An 18,966-nucleotide genomic window follows, 5' to 3' on the forward strand; every position below is an offset into this window, starting at 1 on the left:
GCCGTAAATCAGCGCGCGACTTGTGTTAGTTTTCTACGCCACGGCAGTAATTATGGGGAGTGGCGCAGCGCTTCCATCACGGTAATTACTTTTAGATCATCCTTAAGCGATGGTAATAAAAGAATAAGAAATCAGTCGGAGCCCAATTCTCGCCCCCCAAAACAGGACAACTGTTGGGAAGGCTTGGCAGGAGACCACGAGAAGCAGACGCTTGGAAGTCACAGTGACACAGGCCTTGACGTCCCTCTGCTGGCCCAGACAGGCCCAGAGATGAGGCCCCAGGCCCACCTCATGGGGGTGGAGTGGGGGCACAGATGAGTCATGTCGGTGGGATGTGGCCCAGAGAGGAACCTCGGTTGAGGCCTTGAGAGTCTTCTTTGATCGCCCAGTGTGACCCGGGCTCAGGAGTGATGGAGCCCTTGCCACGGGCCAGGCACTGGGTGAGATGCCGGACACGGGACAGAAGCAAAGAACAGGCCGATCGGAACAGCGGACCATTGATAAGGACATCTTAGAGTATCCGTGGGAGGGAGGGAGGGCAGGCCCCAGCATGGGGAAGGGGACCACCACAGGAGGTCCTCTGAGACAGAAAGGAGGAGAGGGATGCTTGGCAAGGAAAAGAACGGAGGGGGAGCTGGCTAAGAGAAACCACTTCCTTCTCTGGATGGGCGCAGGAGGAAGGTGTGTCTGTCAGCTTCCACTGAGGAGCCTCCGACCAGTGGAGTAATCCGCCCAGGCTTAATGAAATCATCCCCATTAATCTGCAGGACATGGCCCAGGCAGCTGCCGCGAGGGAGGGGGGAGCAGCAATGGAGGAAGAAAGACAAGGCACAGTCTCCCAGGCAGTGAATATGAGCAGGCCCGGGACTCTTCCCATCCTGCCCCAACAAAACACTGATGGTAGATGGATGGGAAAGCTCCCCACAGGGCCCGGACGGTCACTCCGCCAGGCTGTCCAGGCCCTGGGCATGACAGCATCCAAAGGAAATGGGCTTTGCCCCAGGCCTGTGATATCTGGGTCCAGCATGTGCCAGCATCCAGGGGTGAAGAGGCCCCAGGGGCAGGTGCGGTTCCCTGAGCTCCCATCACCCGCCTCTTTTTCACACAGAGGGAAATGATGTGTCACAGCTACTGGCTACAGTCTGGACAGTGGTGCCGGGCAGCTGACAGGGGCTCCTGTGTGAACATGCCCAGAGAAAGGGGGACAGTGGCCTCGGCTCAGACTGACCACCCTCATCAGGAGGCACTCGGGGGCAGGTCCCTAGGGGGCAGGAGGTCTGAGCCCTCTAGCAGCTGTCTCGGGAGGACTGCTGTGGGGGGCACGATATGCAGTAAGAGATGTCTGTCTTGCGGATGGCCTGCGGTTGTGGCAGTGGCTGAGGGAGCACTCCCGGTCCTGCTTGAGTGACATGGGGGCTGGGGGGGGGGAGGAGCAGAGGGTTATGGGAAAATCCCAGGGAAATAGGTGGTGAGAGAAGAGGGAAGTCCCCATGGGATCATGGGCATCCCTCTGCCCATAGCATTCCCTCCAGGCATCCCTCCCATGATGCAGCCTCATGCCAGAGCCCTGTGCATACTCACTAACGTCCAGGCTTCTGATGCACCTGTTCTTCATTCGGGGCACCCCCTCCAGGATTGTCACAACGGCCCCAAAGATGGTGGCTCGAGCGTCCTCAGGGAGAAATGCCACAAGAGCCCCTCCGGGCTCTCTGTATCCCTCAGGGTCTGGGCCTTGGCCCCACTTATCTGGGTCTCCTCATCATCTTTTCCCAGACCCTGTTTTCTGACATGGCGCTGTCCTTGGGGACCATGCGCTAGGCCTCAGCCGCTGGTGCTTTCTCGGTTCCCACGGCTTCTTCATCAGGTTTCCATCGGTTCCACTTGCCCAACAAAGGGTGACTGTCGGTGCTAAAGTCAGCCCTTTGATGCCCAATTCCCTCCTGTGTATCCTCTCTTCTTCTCAAGCTGATCTGAAGCCTCGTCCTCACTGGCCTTTCTACACAGCGCCATCTTGCTAGCCAGCTGTTCCTTATTTCTTGGGTTCTTCGGGGTTTGGGCTTCACCAGACTATTTGAAGATGGGCAGCAGGGCACAGAACCAGCAGCCTTGAGTTCTAATCCTGCTTCTGCCCCTTAGCAACTGGGTGAATCCCTGGAGCCCATCGCTCTTCATCCCATTCAGTTTTCTAGCGCAGGGTGTGGAGGGGAGGCTGAGCCCCTGAGTGGTGCTCTGTGAATGAGTCTTAGAGAAGTAAGTGGACAGTCCCTGGTCTCATAGCTGGCTTATGCCTGCCAGAATTTGAACCTGGGTCTCTGATAAGCTCCACTGCATCTCATGAGACTGAAAGTGAGCTGTGAGGACAATTCTTCCAGTCACCAGGCCACTTGGGCTCGAACCACAATGACAATGGGTGGACAGTTCAATCAGACTATAAGGTCTGTATTCATGATCTCATTCCATCGATCGACGTAAGGACGTATATGCTCTGAATGGGGCAACAGACTGCCACGTGGCCACTTTTGGGTGTCACGGATGGAGAGCCGAGAACTCTTCTCCTCGGTTCCTGGCCTGGAGGATGTTTTGTTCTAGGTGCTCTTCAGCTTAGAACTGCCCGGGCCTTGCAGCCAGGCCTCCTCACTTTTGGGGCTTCACTCAGAGCCCTCAGTCGTCCCTTCCCCTTCTCACTGTCTCCTGCCGGAGACGCCGTGTCCTTTGCTGGACTGTCCGATGTCCAGGTCAGGTGGGCATCCCCCCACGGCTCTGGGTGGGGCCCTCTCTTCTTCTCTCCAGAAAGGAGGCTTCCATGGGTTCAGATGTCTCCGCTCAGCCCCAGCTCCTCCAGTGACCTCCCGCCTCCCATCACCATGTGCCCCTTGGACATCTCAAGCACTACGCACCCAGAGCCGAACTCATCCCCGCGACTGCTCCCTACCCCAAACGTCCCCTGTCTCTCAGTCACAAAGGCGGTCAAGCCCAGGGTCATCCTTGACTCTCTCTCTTGCCCCTCATAGCCAAGCACTTGTCAAATGTTTCATGACATCTCTCCTATCCATGCCCTTCCCTCCTCTGAAAAATGTCTCCAGCCTGGACCACGGCAGGAGCTGCTGGGGCTGGGGGGGTCGTCTCTCCTCTCCAGTCTGTATTCCATAAAGCCATTAAAGTGACACAGGTAGTGATGGCCCCTCCTCCATAAACCTCAGTGGCTCCCGATGGCTTGCAGGCCCAAACAGAAAACCCCATGTTGGGGTCTGGAGCCCCTCCTTGCCCTGCCAGTCTTCTTCCACTTCCCTCCCATCCACCCACTCTGGCCTCCTGGCTGCTCCTCCCCAAGGATCTGCCATCCCTCACCTCCACACCTTTTGTGTCTGTTCTCTCTGCTCAGAACTCTCTCCTCCCTCCCTCTGCCCCCTGGCTTCTCATGTCCAAGACTCAGCTCACAGTCCGCCTTCCCCTTTGCCCACCATGCTAGCGCCTCTCCTTCCACCGCCACCCCGTCCACAGCAGGTGACTCGATGGTGAGCTCTAGCATTATTTGGTACAGGCTGGCTAACGACTACCCATGAACAATAGAAATAGGACTGTGAGAGTTCTCACTCGGTAGCAACAGAGTTTATTTGGGGTATGCCCTCACTGTCGGGGCAGTGTAGCCACACCCCAAGATGGGCAGATGGGCCTTCCAGGGGACAAATCAGTGCACATGTACCCACCTCTGGGAAATACTCCTGGGGGAACTTTTCTTTCTCCAGCATCGGCGTACTCTCCAGGGTGTCGGAGTAGATTTCTTTGCCAGTAACCTTTTTATATTTCTTTGCTGAGGAAAGAAGAAAGAACACTAGTGAGTGAGAGGCTCAACAAACACACGATGATTACCATTTTTTTTTTCTTTAAGTGAGGCAATTGGGGTTAAGTGACTTGCCCAGGGTCACACAGCTAGTAAGTGTTAAGCATCTGAGGCCGGATTTGAACTCAGGTACTCCTGACTCCAGGGCCGGTGCTCTATCCACTGCGCCATCTAGCTGCCCCTGATGATTACCATTTATAGAGCCCCTACTACGTGGCAGGCACTGGACTAAGCCCTTTACCATTATTATCGTGTTTTCTCATCTGATCCTCACAACAGCCTCGAGAGACAAGTGCTATCATTATCCCCATCTTGCAGATGGAAAAGTAGAAAAACAGAGGTTAAATGACTTGTCCAAGATCACACAGCAACTAAGTGTCTCAAGCCAAGATCTGAACTCAGGTCTTCCTGAATCCAAGCTGCTTCTATAAGAGTCAACTACTTCTAGGCCATCCACTCCCTACAGATAGTCAAATTTAAACACACACACACACACCCCACTTACAAACACTTGTCCCCTCGACCTGCCCTTGCCCCCACTGCTCCCGCTTCATTCATGAAACACCCAAGGCTCTGAAAAGCTGAATTAGGATTAGAAGCTAGCTCTTGATGGGCTCTCAGAGCATTGACCTGAATGAAATAAGAAAATAAATGGAAAGTCTTGCACTTGGGCACAAAAATGCAATGTCACTAGAGCAAAATAAATAGGGGGTGAGAGGACATCAATGGCCAGACTTCATCCCTGTTAAAATTCTACCTCTATTTGACCGTGTCCAGGAAAGTGGAAGATAATGCTTTCCCTTCTCTTCTGCTCACTCCCCCTGCACTGCCTGGGCCCCCCGGGACAGTAAAGCTTTAAACACTCTAGTGCATGTTAACTAAAGGCACCTATCATGGGAAAGCTGAGAAGCTAGCCAGGGGTGCACAGATGGGAAGAGGCACACCAGGGGCAGTGCAGCAGCACAAGCAGGGCTTCTGAACAAAGCTGGTTTTGGATATTTTAATTTTTATGCCACCTTCTTCATACCTGACTATTGAGAGAGGTAGAGACAAAGAGACACAGAGAGAGACAGAGAGAAGAGAGGAAAGAGGAGACAGAGAGATGGAAGAGAGAGGGGAGAGAAAGGGGAGAGGGAGTAAGCACCCACAGGCCACCAAAAGCCACCAGCAGAGTCTTTCAGTATGTGCTGTATTCTGCACCCAGAGCCCCCATCCAGGAAGAAGTGGGAGGCACACTGGGTCACCTCTTCCCAGAGGTCAGACGAAGTCATTAAGATTTCTAGCTCAGTTTATTGTTCTTAGCTGTTGTCATCCTTTATTCGAGCTCTGCTTAATTCACTTTGCATCACTCACTTGAGTCCCCCAATATTCCCCGGGGGATTTCCTGCAGGAATGTTCACTCCTCCCCAAGGCCACTAGCTAAGCTGCCATTTCCCAGTGCCAGGCACCCACAATCATCCGGGCTCTGGGCCAGCACGAAATGCGGCCCTGAAGGTTCTGGGGCCACCTCAGTGTACTCGGAACACAGGCCCAGGGACGGTCGATGTCCCGGAGCCCATCTAGGCCTAATGCCAAGTCACTCTCCTGGAAGTCGGGGTGCTCTGTGGTCCTCCCATGGCACGTTCATGGCCCATCTCTCTGAGGAAGCTCCACCACGAATGACCTGCCTCCTGTCTCCTCTGTTCCTTTGTTGGGGAGAGGCGCCCCCATTGCAAGCGAGGCTTCATGTGGTTAGTGATGGTTTACCCTTCGTCTTTGATGGCTTCTTCATTGGGAATGGCTCTTGGTCTTGTACAGGGCCAACCGTCACTCACCCCAAGCATCCCAGTCTACGTCCTTATCAGAAGCATTTGATACAAAGAGCCCTTCCTCCTCCTTCTCCTCTTCCCCTTCCTCCTCTCCTCATGCTCTCCTCTTCTTCCCTCTCTTCCTCCTCCATTTAAATGGCTTGATCTTTTAAAAGACAGAGAGGCAGGCGACTTTGCACAGCCTGGCCTCCCTTACATCCAGTTCCCTTGCAAGTCACAACATCACCTCCAAGGCCTGGGAGTGCTTCCTTCTTTACCACCTCTTCAAACCCCTAGTTTCATCATTAGTTTTATTTTTGAAAAAAAAAACCTTTGTATTTTTCTTATCTTCGTTAACAAGCATTTTATAGTTCTTTCCTACTCCCAAAAAATTTTGGAAAAAAAAAAAAGAAAGAAAATGCTTGTAACAAATACACATAATTGAGCAGCGCCAATTCCCACACAGGCTGTGTCCCCACCCAAATTCTGTCTCATCCAGCACACTGGCTGTGTTGACCCATCTGCATACATGCATGGGCTATCTCTACCCCCCAAAGTGGGGCGATCCCTTCTAAGGCAGGATATGCCACCCAGCCTTGGTAGCTGGTATGCAGCAGGGGCTTAACAAATGCACATTGATTGATTGAGGTAGAGAAATATTGCCACTGCTTCCCTTCCTGCTTCCCCCCATGTTCCCCTCAATACTGAGGCTTAGGTTTTGTCTGTTCCTGTGACCCGTCGACGGGACAGGGGGCACAAGGAGGCAGGACCAGAGGGGCAGGGGTCCACACCATACACACACAGCTGCCCCCTGGGACAGTCACCATTAAGAAAACATGGAGCCCAGGGGCAGCTAGATGGCGCAGTGGATAGAGCACTGGCCCTGGAGTCCGGAGTACCCGAGTTCAAATCCGGCCTCAGACACTTAACACTTACTTAGCTGTGTGACCCTGGCAAGTCACTTAACCCCCCATTGACTCACTAAAAATAAACAAAACAAAACAAAGAAAAAGAAACTGAGCTCAGAAGACCCAGGCTCTAAAATCCATGAGGATGTAAGATGAGACCCCACCGTCACGTGCTGCCCACACACAGGCCATAGGCCTCTTCTTCAGTTACGGCTCTTGATCCAAAGAGGGGGGCCAGGCTTGGCTAGAGCAGCCCACACCACCTGGATGGAGACCATTGGAGGACTGTGAGGCATTCTGCCCCCATCCAAACCACACTGTAGGGTTGGCCCTTAAAACTGTCTGTCCGGCCAGTTGCAGCCCGAATTGCCACAGGTCACCAATTCATCTTTGCAAAATCTGCACCTCTGCCGGGCAGATGTGGTTATCGATCAGCAGGTCTGAGCTGCACCAGTACCTTGTACACTCACTATAGGAGATGGATGGATCTCTCTCAGCAAGACATGGTGGGCCTACCCAGGAGCCTCCCAGATGACCTCTGCCAACTGGAAAGTGTTGCCCTGCTCAAGCAACAACTCCTGCCTGAAGTTAGTGCTGACCGCCCCGCCCAAGCCAGCAGTGAGTGGGGTCGTGCCCCATATGGGGAACCCCCACATTGGACCCTACATAACTGCTCCACCTTGCCCCCCAATCCTAACCCAAGCCAGCCAGCCGGACCCCCTCATCCCTGCCCTAGGCATTCATCACCCTTGCTCCTTCTGCATCCCAGAGGGCGCCACACGTCCTTGCTCTGAGGTCCAGCTCTGCCCCTCCTGGATGTGGGACACAATCACCACACTCACACACAAGTCACCCCCCCACACACATGACACACAGCCACGCCCACACCACACAGACACAATCACACACAATCACATTCATACACACTCACACAGCCACGCCCCATATAGTCACACACACATACAAAATTCACATTCACACCACAGCCACACCCACAGTCACACCACACATACACAATCACACCACTCACACTCAGACAGCCATGCCCGTACAGTCACACAGACAGACACCAATCACACACAAAGTCACATTCACACACACACACACACACACACATACACAAGCATATATTATAATTTTGACTTGCCCCCCCCCCCAAGCACTTTGAAACACCTTAAGTGGGGAGGAAGGCATGGACGGCCTGGAGACTCTTTGTTGTGTGCGCACATCATGCACAATGCCCATATGTACAATCCCTCTACAACTTCCATATACATGTGTAGACACATATCCATATGTGGGAGTGCATGCGCACGTGTGCACTTTTTGCTTTCTGTGATTCTGTCTGGGGTCTGTCTTGTGTGAGCGTGACTGACTGTGACAGTTGTGGGGGTGACATTATGTGACTGGCTGTGTGACTGTGTGCGGGTGTGACCATTCCATTTAATCAACTTTAGCCTACTATATTCCTGTGATCGATGCATATACTGTTCTCTTCCACGGGTGAGTTCTTGCTGCCCCTCCCCCTTGACCCAGCCCCACATCAGGATGTCCCCACCCTTCTCTGCATGCCAGGTATTTGGTCCGTACACAGTAAGCACATACTAATTGCTGGCCAAGCACCTGGTTTTGCCACGCTCTTCGCCCAAGTGCCCAGGGCCTGCCTCCTCCCCTCTAAGGTGATAATCTGGTCATTCTAGAGGCTGGGGAGCCACCCATGAGGGGCTCCGCGATGGCTGCAAGCCCAAGAGCAGGCCCCTGGGGTGCCAGGCTCACCTTTAAAGTCAAACTGGTGGATATTCTTCAGAGATTCGTGCAGGAAATAGAAGCTTCCTAGCGCCTGAGGAGGAAACCAACAGAAATGAGTTAGGAACAGCACCAGGACCAGAGTTAAGTGAGCAGACACAGGGACCCTCCCAGGGCCCCCTTTCATGGTGTGGTGGGACACAAGCAGCAGCACCAAGAAGGTGGAGGCCGAGGGGCTGTGAACTTAGGGAGCCGGTAATAGGCCGGCGGCTGGGGACCTGTCATCCTTCCTCCTGCCACACTTTCCCCAAAGGGATCCATCTGTGGCCATGCACCACTCATGGGAGTCCTACCAATCCCCCAACCTCTAAACCACTCACTCCCGGGCAGCCACAGGTTGACCACAGCCAGGCTACACCCTTTAAATGCCAGCGGCTGGATGCCAGGGCCAGGGACTTGGGTAAGGCCCGCTCCAGCAGCCCCAGATTGGCATCATCTCTCTGCTACTGTATCAGGACTGATTTTGTGAAATATTTCCCCATCCCATTTCAGCCTAGGGCCCCACGTCTGCATTCTGAAGCCCCCTTCTTGCCCGAAGAGACCTTTGTAGGTGGAGGCTTGCTGGGCCTTCTGGGGTGCTCGCCCAGCAAGGACGGTGGGCATGAAGAAGCCTAAGGCCTAGTGCCATAGGAGAGAACGGAGTGTGCCCATCCCGAGGACGGCAGGCTGACTTCTCTGACGTCAGTGACCACCACTGGACAGATGGGGAGACACTAGGCTCCCCCAGTCAGGGGTACCCAGGCAAAGCTGGGGGCAGAAGAAGGGGCCCTGTGAGAAGCCCAGGCCCAGCAAGACCACAGGGGAGCCTCGGGAGCCAACATCAAGGTCAGCCTGAGACCCGGCCCAGGCACCAGCTGGGGCCTGGCGCCTGGATAGGCCTCTCTCGACTGGAGCTGCTGAGCATGCAGGCTCCCCCAGCTAGCCCTGTGCTGCCTGGCCCAGGGAAACGCTGTGCAGCCCTCTGTGCAGTCAAGGATCAAGGCTCTGGGAGCCACAGTGCAATACAAGCACCAGGGACCCCCCCACCCCAATTTGTGATCCAGAAAAGCCCTTCCCCTGAGCGGTCAGTCTACCTGCCCATAAAACCTGTGGGCTGACGGGGCCATGGGGTCTTTCATCTTGGTGGGGCAGAGCCGCAGCGGCTAGGAAGGAGGAGCCTGGGGCACACCTGAGCATGGGCAAGGCAGGGGGGCCCAGAGGTTCTGTTAGTGACAGGCAGGGGAGCCCCTGCATCCTCCTCGGTGGGCTAATCAAGCCCTATCATGTCTTCCCCACCCCCACCCAGCCGGTGTGTTTTTGCCTCGATGCCTCCTGCATTATTATGAAGCACCAGGGAGAGAGGGAACAGTTGCTGATTTGTCAAAAGCAGAAACACGGCTCCTGCCCATCTCCTTGGCATATTAGTTCATCCAGCGGAAAACGCTGGCAGCGACTTAATTGATGAGGACTGTTCCTTGTGACCCAGGTGCCCCAGTGCGGGGGGTGGGGGGGGGAACAGAAAGGATGTGTCTATACTGACAGCAATATCAGCCAGCACCCTCTCTTCGAGGGCATGCAGAGAGAGAAGCCACATTGCACATGCCCAAATCTGAGCCAAGGTGAACGCAGGCCTGGTAAGGCCTTGCCTGCTGGTGCATGGAGTGTACTCTCAAGAGCCACTCAGAAAGAGGGACTGGTCCTTTTCTGCGCCCCCCCCCAGGGTGTGGCCGGCCCCCCCAGGAGGCCAGCACTGAATTCCAGCCAACACGCCACTTCTTATCCTCATTTTGTCCAGACACGGAGAGGGTCCTGGCAGAGGACAAGAGCATCCATCCCTTGTCACACGAATGCTTGGGGAGACCCTTTCTGCCCTGATTTCTCTCTGGAGTTTCTGTTGCCCACATGCTGTGTGTGGTTGCTTACACTCACCGTGGACCTCTGAGTTCACAGTTCTTCAGAGGCAGCCGCATTCAGGGCCAGCAAAACGGTGGGTCTTGGCTTTCATGGGAAGTTAGGGGCTATTACAAAGGTTTTTCCCATTCCCAAGAAGTCATCTATATTACTGACCCTCCTCTTCAATGCTGGGCTCAGCTCACTGTTTCTGTGTATGGTTTGATCCAGCTCAACATGCAGAACACTCGAGGTGTCTGTTCAGAGGCATGCTGGAATCCGGGCAAGAGAATGATTCATCCACTTGGTGTGTCTGCTATTGATGGTCAGTCTGTTTTCTCCCTCAGGAGCAACCTTCACCACCCCAGGGCTTCCCTCCCTGGATGTCCTGCACACTGCCCTGCTTTGGTCGTGCACCACACTTAGGACAGAGGCGCGTTTTTCATGGAATCCTGAGGGATGCTTTGCTGTAAAAGTCGAAGAAAGCAGCGTGTTGTTCCAACAAATCAAATGTAGCTCTATCAGCAAACACTCAGGCCACAAATCCTCTAGGTCTTTCACATAACTGTGAGATGGCAAAAGATGTGGCCATTGTTGCATGATGTTCCCTCCCAACGGCCACCTCCTGATCCTCATCAAGATGCTGTAAATATGGGTGAGAAGGCGCGTAGCCCAGCAGTTAGTTAGTGGTTCTCTCAGTCGCCTTAGGTTTTGTCTCTGTCCTCCCCTATCTTTGGCATGGTCCCCGCCTTCTGGTGCCTGACTTAGGGATGCCCCAAGGCCCTCCAGACTGCTTCTTTCCTACTCCAATCTGGCTGCTTCCCTCAGCCTTTTCCTCTTTACTGTCACTTGCGCACTGGGAGCCTAGAGGGCTTTAACCATCTTCTCTCTGCTTCATGAGATGATGTGAATCATCCAGCATGCTTTGGCTGGGCCTCCTTACTGCATCTTCGGTTCTGTTCAGTTTGGGTGGTTGATTGGCTGTTGTCTTTTGTAACCAACGAGGGCCAGAATGGTGTCACTGAGCTGGGCTCAAGATCAACAGTGGCTGATCGGACCAGGCCCTGCCCCAGGTCAGGCACAAGTCATCCGTATGAATATTTGGGGGGGGGGGGACACAGCTCTAAATTTGCACAGCTCATAGTTCTTTTGAGTTATTGCAATTCAGCACCACCTTTGATGCAGGCCACCATGCTGGGTGTGCCTGTGCCCATACCTCCCATGTCTCATAAACTCCTTTGTGTACTTTAACTAGACCTAAGATGCCACTGTTGTTGGTAATTCCTGGTGAGAAAACTCCCTCTCCTCCCATGCAGAACACCACTTTCTGTGAAACCTCTGATCTTGGAGGTGCCAGGGCCCTGCACCTGCCACCCCGCCTCCCTGGCTCCTGTACCCCACGCTATCCCTCAGTCAGAATGCACTACGAGGTTAAAGAAAGACAGACCCCAACGGAGATCAGTAACAGTGTTCTCCATTTGGAGGGGTCCAAGAACAAGGCTGGAAAGAGCAGGGGCCTCTTCAGAGAGGACGGCCAACAGTGAAGCGGCCGCCCAGACTCACGGGACCCGGCCGGCATGAACTGTTCTCCAAGGAAAGCATCCATCTCCAAAAGTCTGTTAGCAAATGGGGGAAGGAGGATAAATAAACTGACTGGCAACTAGGAAGGCAGAGAACTCACCCAAGGTAAGTATGAAAGAAGAAGTTAGAGGAGAAATTGAGACCCTTGGAAATAATGAGATAAAACTGGCGACATTCAGAGTCAGTTTTGGGAAGACCAAGTGCGAGCTAACCTGACAGAGAGAGAGAGAAATCTGAAGTTAAAAGAAAATGAGGAAGAAGGAGAATCTGTTGCCCCCCTGATCCACAAGCACTCACCAACAAACCAAGAAGATTAAGGAGAAGGCAAGAGGCCTGGGCCAGGACAGAGCAAAATCAGACAAACAAAACCACAACAAATTTGTGAAACAAGAAACAGAGATGAAGGAGTGAAACTCACCAAAAAAGACACTGAAAATTGTCACTGTCGTAACTGTCCTGGGGACAGGAGTGCCCATCCTGGCACCCCGATGAGCCCTTGAGGATGTCAGGGCTGCACTGCAAAACCATGCTCAAAAGTAGAGAAGGCAGGCTGCCCAGTTTTTTAATGAGATAAATATGACCTCACCCTGAGAGAGACAGAGAGACAGAGACATACAGACAGAGAGAGAGGCAGAGAGGGAGAGAGAGAAGAGGAGGAGGCAAGAGAGGGGGGAGGAGGAGGGAGAGGGAGAGAGGGCGCACAAAGAAGAACCAGAGGCAGGCCTCACTAATGAAGACTGACAGCCCCGAAATGTGAGGCGAGGACAGCAGGAGAGGCAGGGAGTGATGCACTCTGGAGAAGCTTGGCTCTAACTGGGGCTGCAAAGCCAGTTTAAAGTTAGGGGAACAATTAGCGTGATTTATCGGATGACAAATCGATGACCAAAACAAATAATCATTTTGAAACAGAACAAAAAGCCACCTTCCTGCTGCAACCTCTTAAAAGCACAAGCAAAGACAGGCCCTTACCATGGCAAAACCCAAACACCAACAGCCACCTTACCTAACCCCCAGATTCCGCATTATTTGCAATGAGAAACCCCAGAAACGGGGGGGGGGGGGGGGGGGTGAGGGTGGTCCCTCCCCCCACTGTGTCTGTTCTAGTTCTAAGAATAATAATAGCAGAAAGACAAAAGAAAACCATGAGAACTATAAGCCCTGGCCAAGGGGAGCTTCCTCTTCACAAAAAGAATCAGAAGCAGCCTGCTGAGAAGGCCGAACTTAGCAGGAAAAACTGACCAGCTACACCAACGATCTGCCAAACACTGGGAAGAAAGAAGGAGAGAGGAATCATTCTCATGGTGGGGGTTCAGCCGGCACAACACGCGCAGGGGATGCAGAAAGAGTGATGGATCGCGGCATACATGCGGACCGAGGTGCATCAGGCCTGTGCGTGTAACCCTTGCACACGTGTCTGTAGAAGTGCATTCCCCCCTCACACAATGATACAGACTGTTCTCACGCCCCATCACATGGATGCATGCTTTTTGTCCACAAAGGTAGGATTCTTCTATATTTGGAGTTGGCAGGAGCCCCAGACGACAATCCCCTCATTTCACAGGAGGAAACTGAGGCCCCAAGATCTCCTGGAGACTAGATGTCGTTGGAGGGGGGGCACAGTGTCTCCTCACTCCCTCCCTAAAGTCCTTTGCACACTCAGGGCTCAGTCACTAATGGATCTGTGACCTCACGGTGTGGTTGTACCCTCCAAAGCATGGCCGGCAGCACCCACGGGCTGACAAGCATTGGGCCTCAGCCAGGACGACGGGGATCAGCACCCCACAGTCCATGAGCCTGGTGAGCCGACAGGAGAGCCCATCACTGGTCTCGTGGGTGCCTCCCTGCTTGAGGCAGCCGCCAGGACCAAGGGGGCAGTGCAGGCTTCTCTGTATGAACCTCACTGGGAGCAATAAGGCTAATATCATATTATGGAGATTGCAATAAATAAATTGAAAATAAATGGTCAATGAGGGCACCCAAACGGTAATTCATTGTAGTCATAAAATCCATAATTAGCACTAATGAATATTTAAAGTCAAAGTTCAACCCAACTTTTTCAATGTTTAACCAACTCTATCAATCCAGTTCAAGGCATCCATTTATCACAGCACATGACAATGTCTGAATACGAATGAGCAGGAGCTGCTGACAGGAAGCCCCTATCTCCTAGGGAGCCTTCCACTCTGGCGGATGTCAACAGTGTGTTTGTCACGGGCCTCCATTATCGATCACCAGCCTGGTGGACTGAAAACAATTAAAACCATTTTTACATATTTATAAACCCTGACTGTCCCAGGCGCTTCGTCATTTTCCATGAGTAAAATGCAGTCTATTAGCTGCCATATTTCAGGCAAAAAAAAAGAAAGAAGTCATGGGGTACAGCCCCAAAGCCAGGAAATTCCAGGGTGATCAAACCCCACCTCCCCAGGGAGCCCCCTTGGGTAGCCGCGTTGTACAAATAGACCATGCAAAAGGCTTCAGGAGACACAGCCAAGGTGAGCTCACCGGGGAGCCCATGGTGGTGAGCTCACCCCCGAGCTGCCTCGGGGTTGGCTTCACCACTCCCCCCACCTTGAGGCATGCAGCTGGCAGGGATGGAAGGACCCGATCACGTGCAGCTCTGCATCTGACAGTGACGGAGACTCCCACTAGAGGAAGAGGGAGAGGCTTCCCAGGCCACGCAGCCTGTTCCCCCGGCTTCCAGACCCCCACTGCTCTCCTCTCTCACTCCAGCTTCTCAGGAAGGAAGAAAAGAGGGCCTGGTGACAGCCTCCGGGGCCTTGGGGTGTGCGGGTTTCCAGCATCAGGAAAAGGCCTGGGCCTCATGAAGGGCTCCCAAAACACAGCCCCCCTCTGCTTCCCTTGGCTCCTGGCAGTGCGAGCATGAATGAAGCACGGAAATGCCACAAAAAACCAGTCACTGGCCTCAGGGGGACTTGAGTCCCACTAGGAAATGACAGGCCCTGACAGCCGGCCTCCTTCTAAATGGAGCCCAGATGCAAGAAGCGGCAGGGAACAGGCGGTCTGGGTGCTTCAGGCAGGGACAGAGAGAGGCCCACAGAAGCAGCAAACCAGGCCCCTGAGCACCCACCTCAGCCCAGGGCCCGGCTGATACTCAAGGGAGGTGGGGAAAGAGATTAACTCATTTTAAAAAATCCTCCATCAGGTTGTGTTTGCAAACAAGGAGGGGCGTCGGGTAATTCATCATTTCCAGAATCAGACCTTATCCGACAAAGTACATACCATTACCCACCTTGTCTTTCTGAGATAGGGAAGCAAAGAAGGGAGTCACACATTGGTCTGTTAGCTCTGTAACCCCCCTGCCCCCTCCTCCTGGGTCAGCCGAGGCATGAGCCCTTCTGGACAGACGAAAGTTGGCCTGGGTGGAAGTGGGGACAACATTGAGAAACAGCCGAGCAGCAGCAGGGGACACCCTGAGGCCAGAGTCGCTTAGGGTTAATGCGGGGGATCAGCCAGCTTGCTGGGCCCGGGCGTCCCCTTGGCCTCCCAGCAGTCTCGCAGAGAGGGAGGCCAGGCCCAGGAGGGCCCTGACCAGGACCGTTGGTCACTTCCGCACTCACATGCTCATCTTGGGAGCCCTCCCCTTGAGGGTCAGCCCCAAACACAGGAAGGAAGGAGCTAAGGGAGGTAGGATGCCTCGCCCGCGTGCAGCCACAGGGCTAGTCCTGGTCTGTCCTCCAAAGCCCTCTGCTCTCCTCACTGGCCTCAATGCCAGCCTTCCATCTCCACTCACTACAATCTGCTGTGTGACTTGAAGCAGGGCCTTCCATTTCCTGAACCTCAGTTTGCTCTGTACCTCAGAAGGCCGGACCAGGCGGCCCACAAAACTCCCTCCTGGTATGACGTTTTCAGATTCTATGATGGGGGAGAAGCTTTGCTTGCAGGTGCCCCGCTTCTTCAGAAAAGCAAAGGAGCCTCCAGCTCTCCTAAGGACAGACACACTGAGGGGCCTGGCTGACCAAGCACAGGGACGGCCTGCAGGCTTCTTTTAAATTGGAGGACAGATCCTTTAGAACAGGATAATACTGACCCCTTCCCACCCCCACCTCCAATCTAGCCAGTTTCCAGGAACAAACACGACTGCTGGATACGCCAACCCTGGTCCCTTGTGAGGCCTAGCAAGGGGCCCCCTGAGGCCAGGGCAAACTGGAGCTCAGAGGGTGAGGACCCCACTTCCACAGGGCCAAGGCATGGCACCCTTGGTGAGCAGACTGTGGGAAAACTCCCCCTTCCTCTGGCCCAAAATGCCAGCTGCCCCGGATCCCCAGAGCACTGAGAACACAATTTACAGCAGAGGAGACACAGGGTCAGTGACTGTTCTGGCACCCCCATGGACATCTGGGTTTCTACCCCACACACATCACCAGCCCCTGTGCCAGCTGAGGGGCACCGTGGAAGGCAGAAAGGAGACACATCGTGCCCATCATCAAAGCGGGAAGAATTCCCCAGACAAGGGACTACGGGCCAGAGTACAGAGATCGGCACTGCTGGGAGGACACAGTCCCTGTGCTGGGCAGCCCCTGGGCACAGAGATGACACCAAGATCCCTGCTCTGGCCACAGAACAAGATGCTGACGGGGCAGAGACAAGCCTGGGCTCTGACCTCTCAGAGCCCTTGGCTGGACAGACAGACAGATGGATGGATGAATGACCAAAATGGTCAGGCCTTGACTGAAGCAGTGGCCAGATAGCATGGGAGAGCTGGGTCCAAGGAGCCGGGTTTGACTCTTGGTGTCTGCAGGACCCTGAGAAGATGCCCCAGGCCTCACACAAGAAGTTTCCAAGGTCCCTTCCAGCCCTGAATCTGAGATCTCATGGGATCTCTCCCATTTGGAAGAATCAGCAAAATAATCACGGATCTTTTCTACCTTTAATTCATCTGTATGACAAAACCACATGAAGGGGACTTCTCTTCCCTAAGAAGTGTAGTGAGCAAAGCTGGGGTTGTCCACCTGGAGGGGAGGGGTCGGCAGACAGGCTTGTTCTCGGCCGAGGACACTGGAGCCTAAGGCCGGCCACAGAGAAAAGAGTCAGGGTGACACGTGATGGAGTGGTCCTATCTTATCAGCCCCCGGCCCAGGATGAGAGAGCATTCTGAGCCTTTATCCACCAGCTGCCAACCTGAGGCTATACTCCATCGGTGTGGGGGTAAGCCTGGAAGGAGGCAGCAAGGCCTGTGGCAGAAGGCCCCGGAGCCCTCCTTGATCCTGACGGGGCAGGCAGTGAGCGGGGCGCCTAGCCTGGGGGGGGAAGAGGGTCAGAGGTGGTGCCCCCTTGCAGGGGGAGGTGGGGGGAGCCAAAGACCCTCCCTGCTCTCTGGCCTTCAGTCTGTCCTAGGCAGGCAGGCACATTCCCCTGAGGGGGCAGCTACATGTCCCCCAGAGGCAAGAGTCAGGAAAGACCTCTGACCCCGGTCTGGAATAGGGCAGCTCAGGACTCTGGAGAGTGAGCCCAGTCTTGGGCCAAGGGGCCCTACCAGAACTTGTATCTATCATGGCTTGGCCCTGCCCTTGTGCCTTCAGGGCCAAACAGAGCCTGTCACACAGTCGGTGCTCAATGAATGCTGGTTGACTTGACTCAACTCCGTGAAACCCCTGGTCCCGGGGGGACGTGAACAAGAGAGTTCTTTCTGTATCCTCAGGAGACACAAAATGGAAGCCAGGGTGAGACTGTTGGGAGAGCAATAGCCTGATAATAGAACATGGACAGATGAATGGATGGGTGGGTGGGTGGGTGGGTAGATGGGGGGGTGGATGGAGCTTTTATCAAGCACTCACTAAGTGGCCAGCACGAGGCTAGGAGCCAGTGATGCCAATACAATGAACTCGGTCAATGGGTGGCTACAAGAAGTCCACGTATAAGCATGGACCAGACATGGAATAACTATGAAGAGTCAAACAATCATGAATGAGCATGTGAGAGTTCACATTTCTAGAGAGCTTCTGCAGGTGTGCAGAAAGGAGATGGGTCCTGGGGGTGAAGATGTGGGGGCCGGCTGCATGAGAGGGGTGATGGGGCTTGGCAGCAGCTCCATGGGGAGCAAGGACTCTCTGTTAGGACTGGAGCTGACTCGGGTCTGGCCAAGGGGGGCGGGGTCTTTTCTGCGACTTGAGCAGTTTTCTTTGACTTCACAAGCACCGACCGACTACATGAGACTCCCCAGGTTTGGGGTCTGGTTTTTCAGATAACAAGCACTGAAGGGTTTTCCCTCCTGTTTCCCCAGTTCCCCAGTGAAAGAATGAAAACAAACCACACAAACTTCTGCTGAGCCACAGTGAGCCAAAGCACCGGCCACATCGGGAGAGGCGGATTTCAGGTGGGCATCGAGCACTCAGCCTCCTCTGCCTGCCCCACCGGGGGCCCTTTGGTACCCCCCCCACCATCTCACTTAGCTCCTCTGAGGCAGGGACCACGTGAAAGGTTGTAGCAGGCACATCATGGTGGCTGGGAGGGCCGTGTCTACGTCTGCCTCCCAACGAGAGGTGACACATTTACCAGGCACCAAATTCCCCACTCCAGACTCAAGGGCTAACTATGACATGACTGGACCCCATCGTCTCCTCGTCTGACCTGTCCCCATCAAGCTTCTTTCAAGGTTGACAGTCACGGGGAGGAATGCAAGCACCCCCCCCCTTTAGACCTCTGTCCAACATCGGATGTTACAAGTTAATTAAATTGCTTGTCCATCGTATTCATCCACTTACAAAGTTAATGACATTCTGTTCCTGAATTAAAGAGAATTTTATAAAGCCCACCCCATGGAGCCTGGCACTCAGTACACCGAGGGGCTGAACTCTGTCAGAGCTCATGGTGGAGGCCGCCCTAATTAGGAAACAAAAGGGATGTGGCTGTGTCTGTCAGAGCCAGCGCGTCCTTCCCTCCAACAGGGAGACTAAACACTTTCTAAATGTCCTGTTGGGATGTCGTGAATTCTGCACGATGACTAAACCCGCTAAAATGCCACATTACCATCATGTAGGGAGAGACGGGCAGAAGTGGGAGGCGACAGCCCAGGGACGAGGCCGGGCCCAAAGGGCAAAAGTGCTCAGGCTCCCGATTCTCAGAGCAATGGTGATGTGAGGCCCCCGCCCAGGCTGCCCAGAGCCCCAGAAATGGTGACATGGGACAATCACATCTCCATCAATGAGCATTT

General features: G+C 54.1%; 1 protein-coding gene across 1 annotated transcript in view; it reads right to left on the bottom strand.

The window, feature by feature from the left end:
• Positions 1-18,966, bottom strand: part of INPP5A (inositol polyphosphate-5-phosphatase A) — a 216,540-nt gene that overhangs the window by 65,321 nt on the left and 132,253 nt on the right. Inside the window, exons 5-6 of the mRNA XM_043987081.1 lie at positions 8,313-8,376; positions 3,708-3,811 (exon numbers count right to left, since the gene is read on the bottom strand). Coding sequence (XP_043843016.1) covers positions 3,708-3,811; positions 8,313-8,376 — 168 coding nt within the window. The remainder of the gene's footprint in view (positions 1-3,707; positions 3,812-8,312; positions 8,377-18,966) is intronic.

The sequence above is a fragment of the Dromiciops gliroides genome, chromosome 2, assembly GCF_019393635.1.
Source record: "Dromiciops gliroides isolate mDroGli1 chromosome 2, mDroGli1.pri, whole genome shotgun sequence".
Lineage (NCBI taxonomy): Eukaryota > Metazoa > Chordata > Mammalia > Microbiotheria > Microbiotheriidae > Dromiciops > Dromiciops gliroides.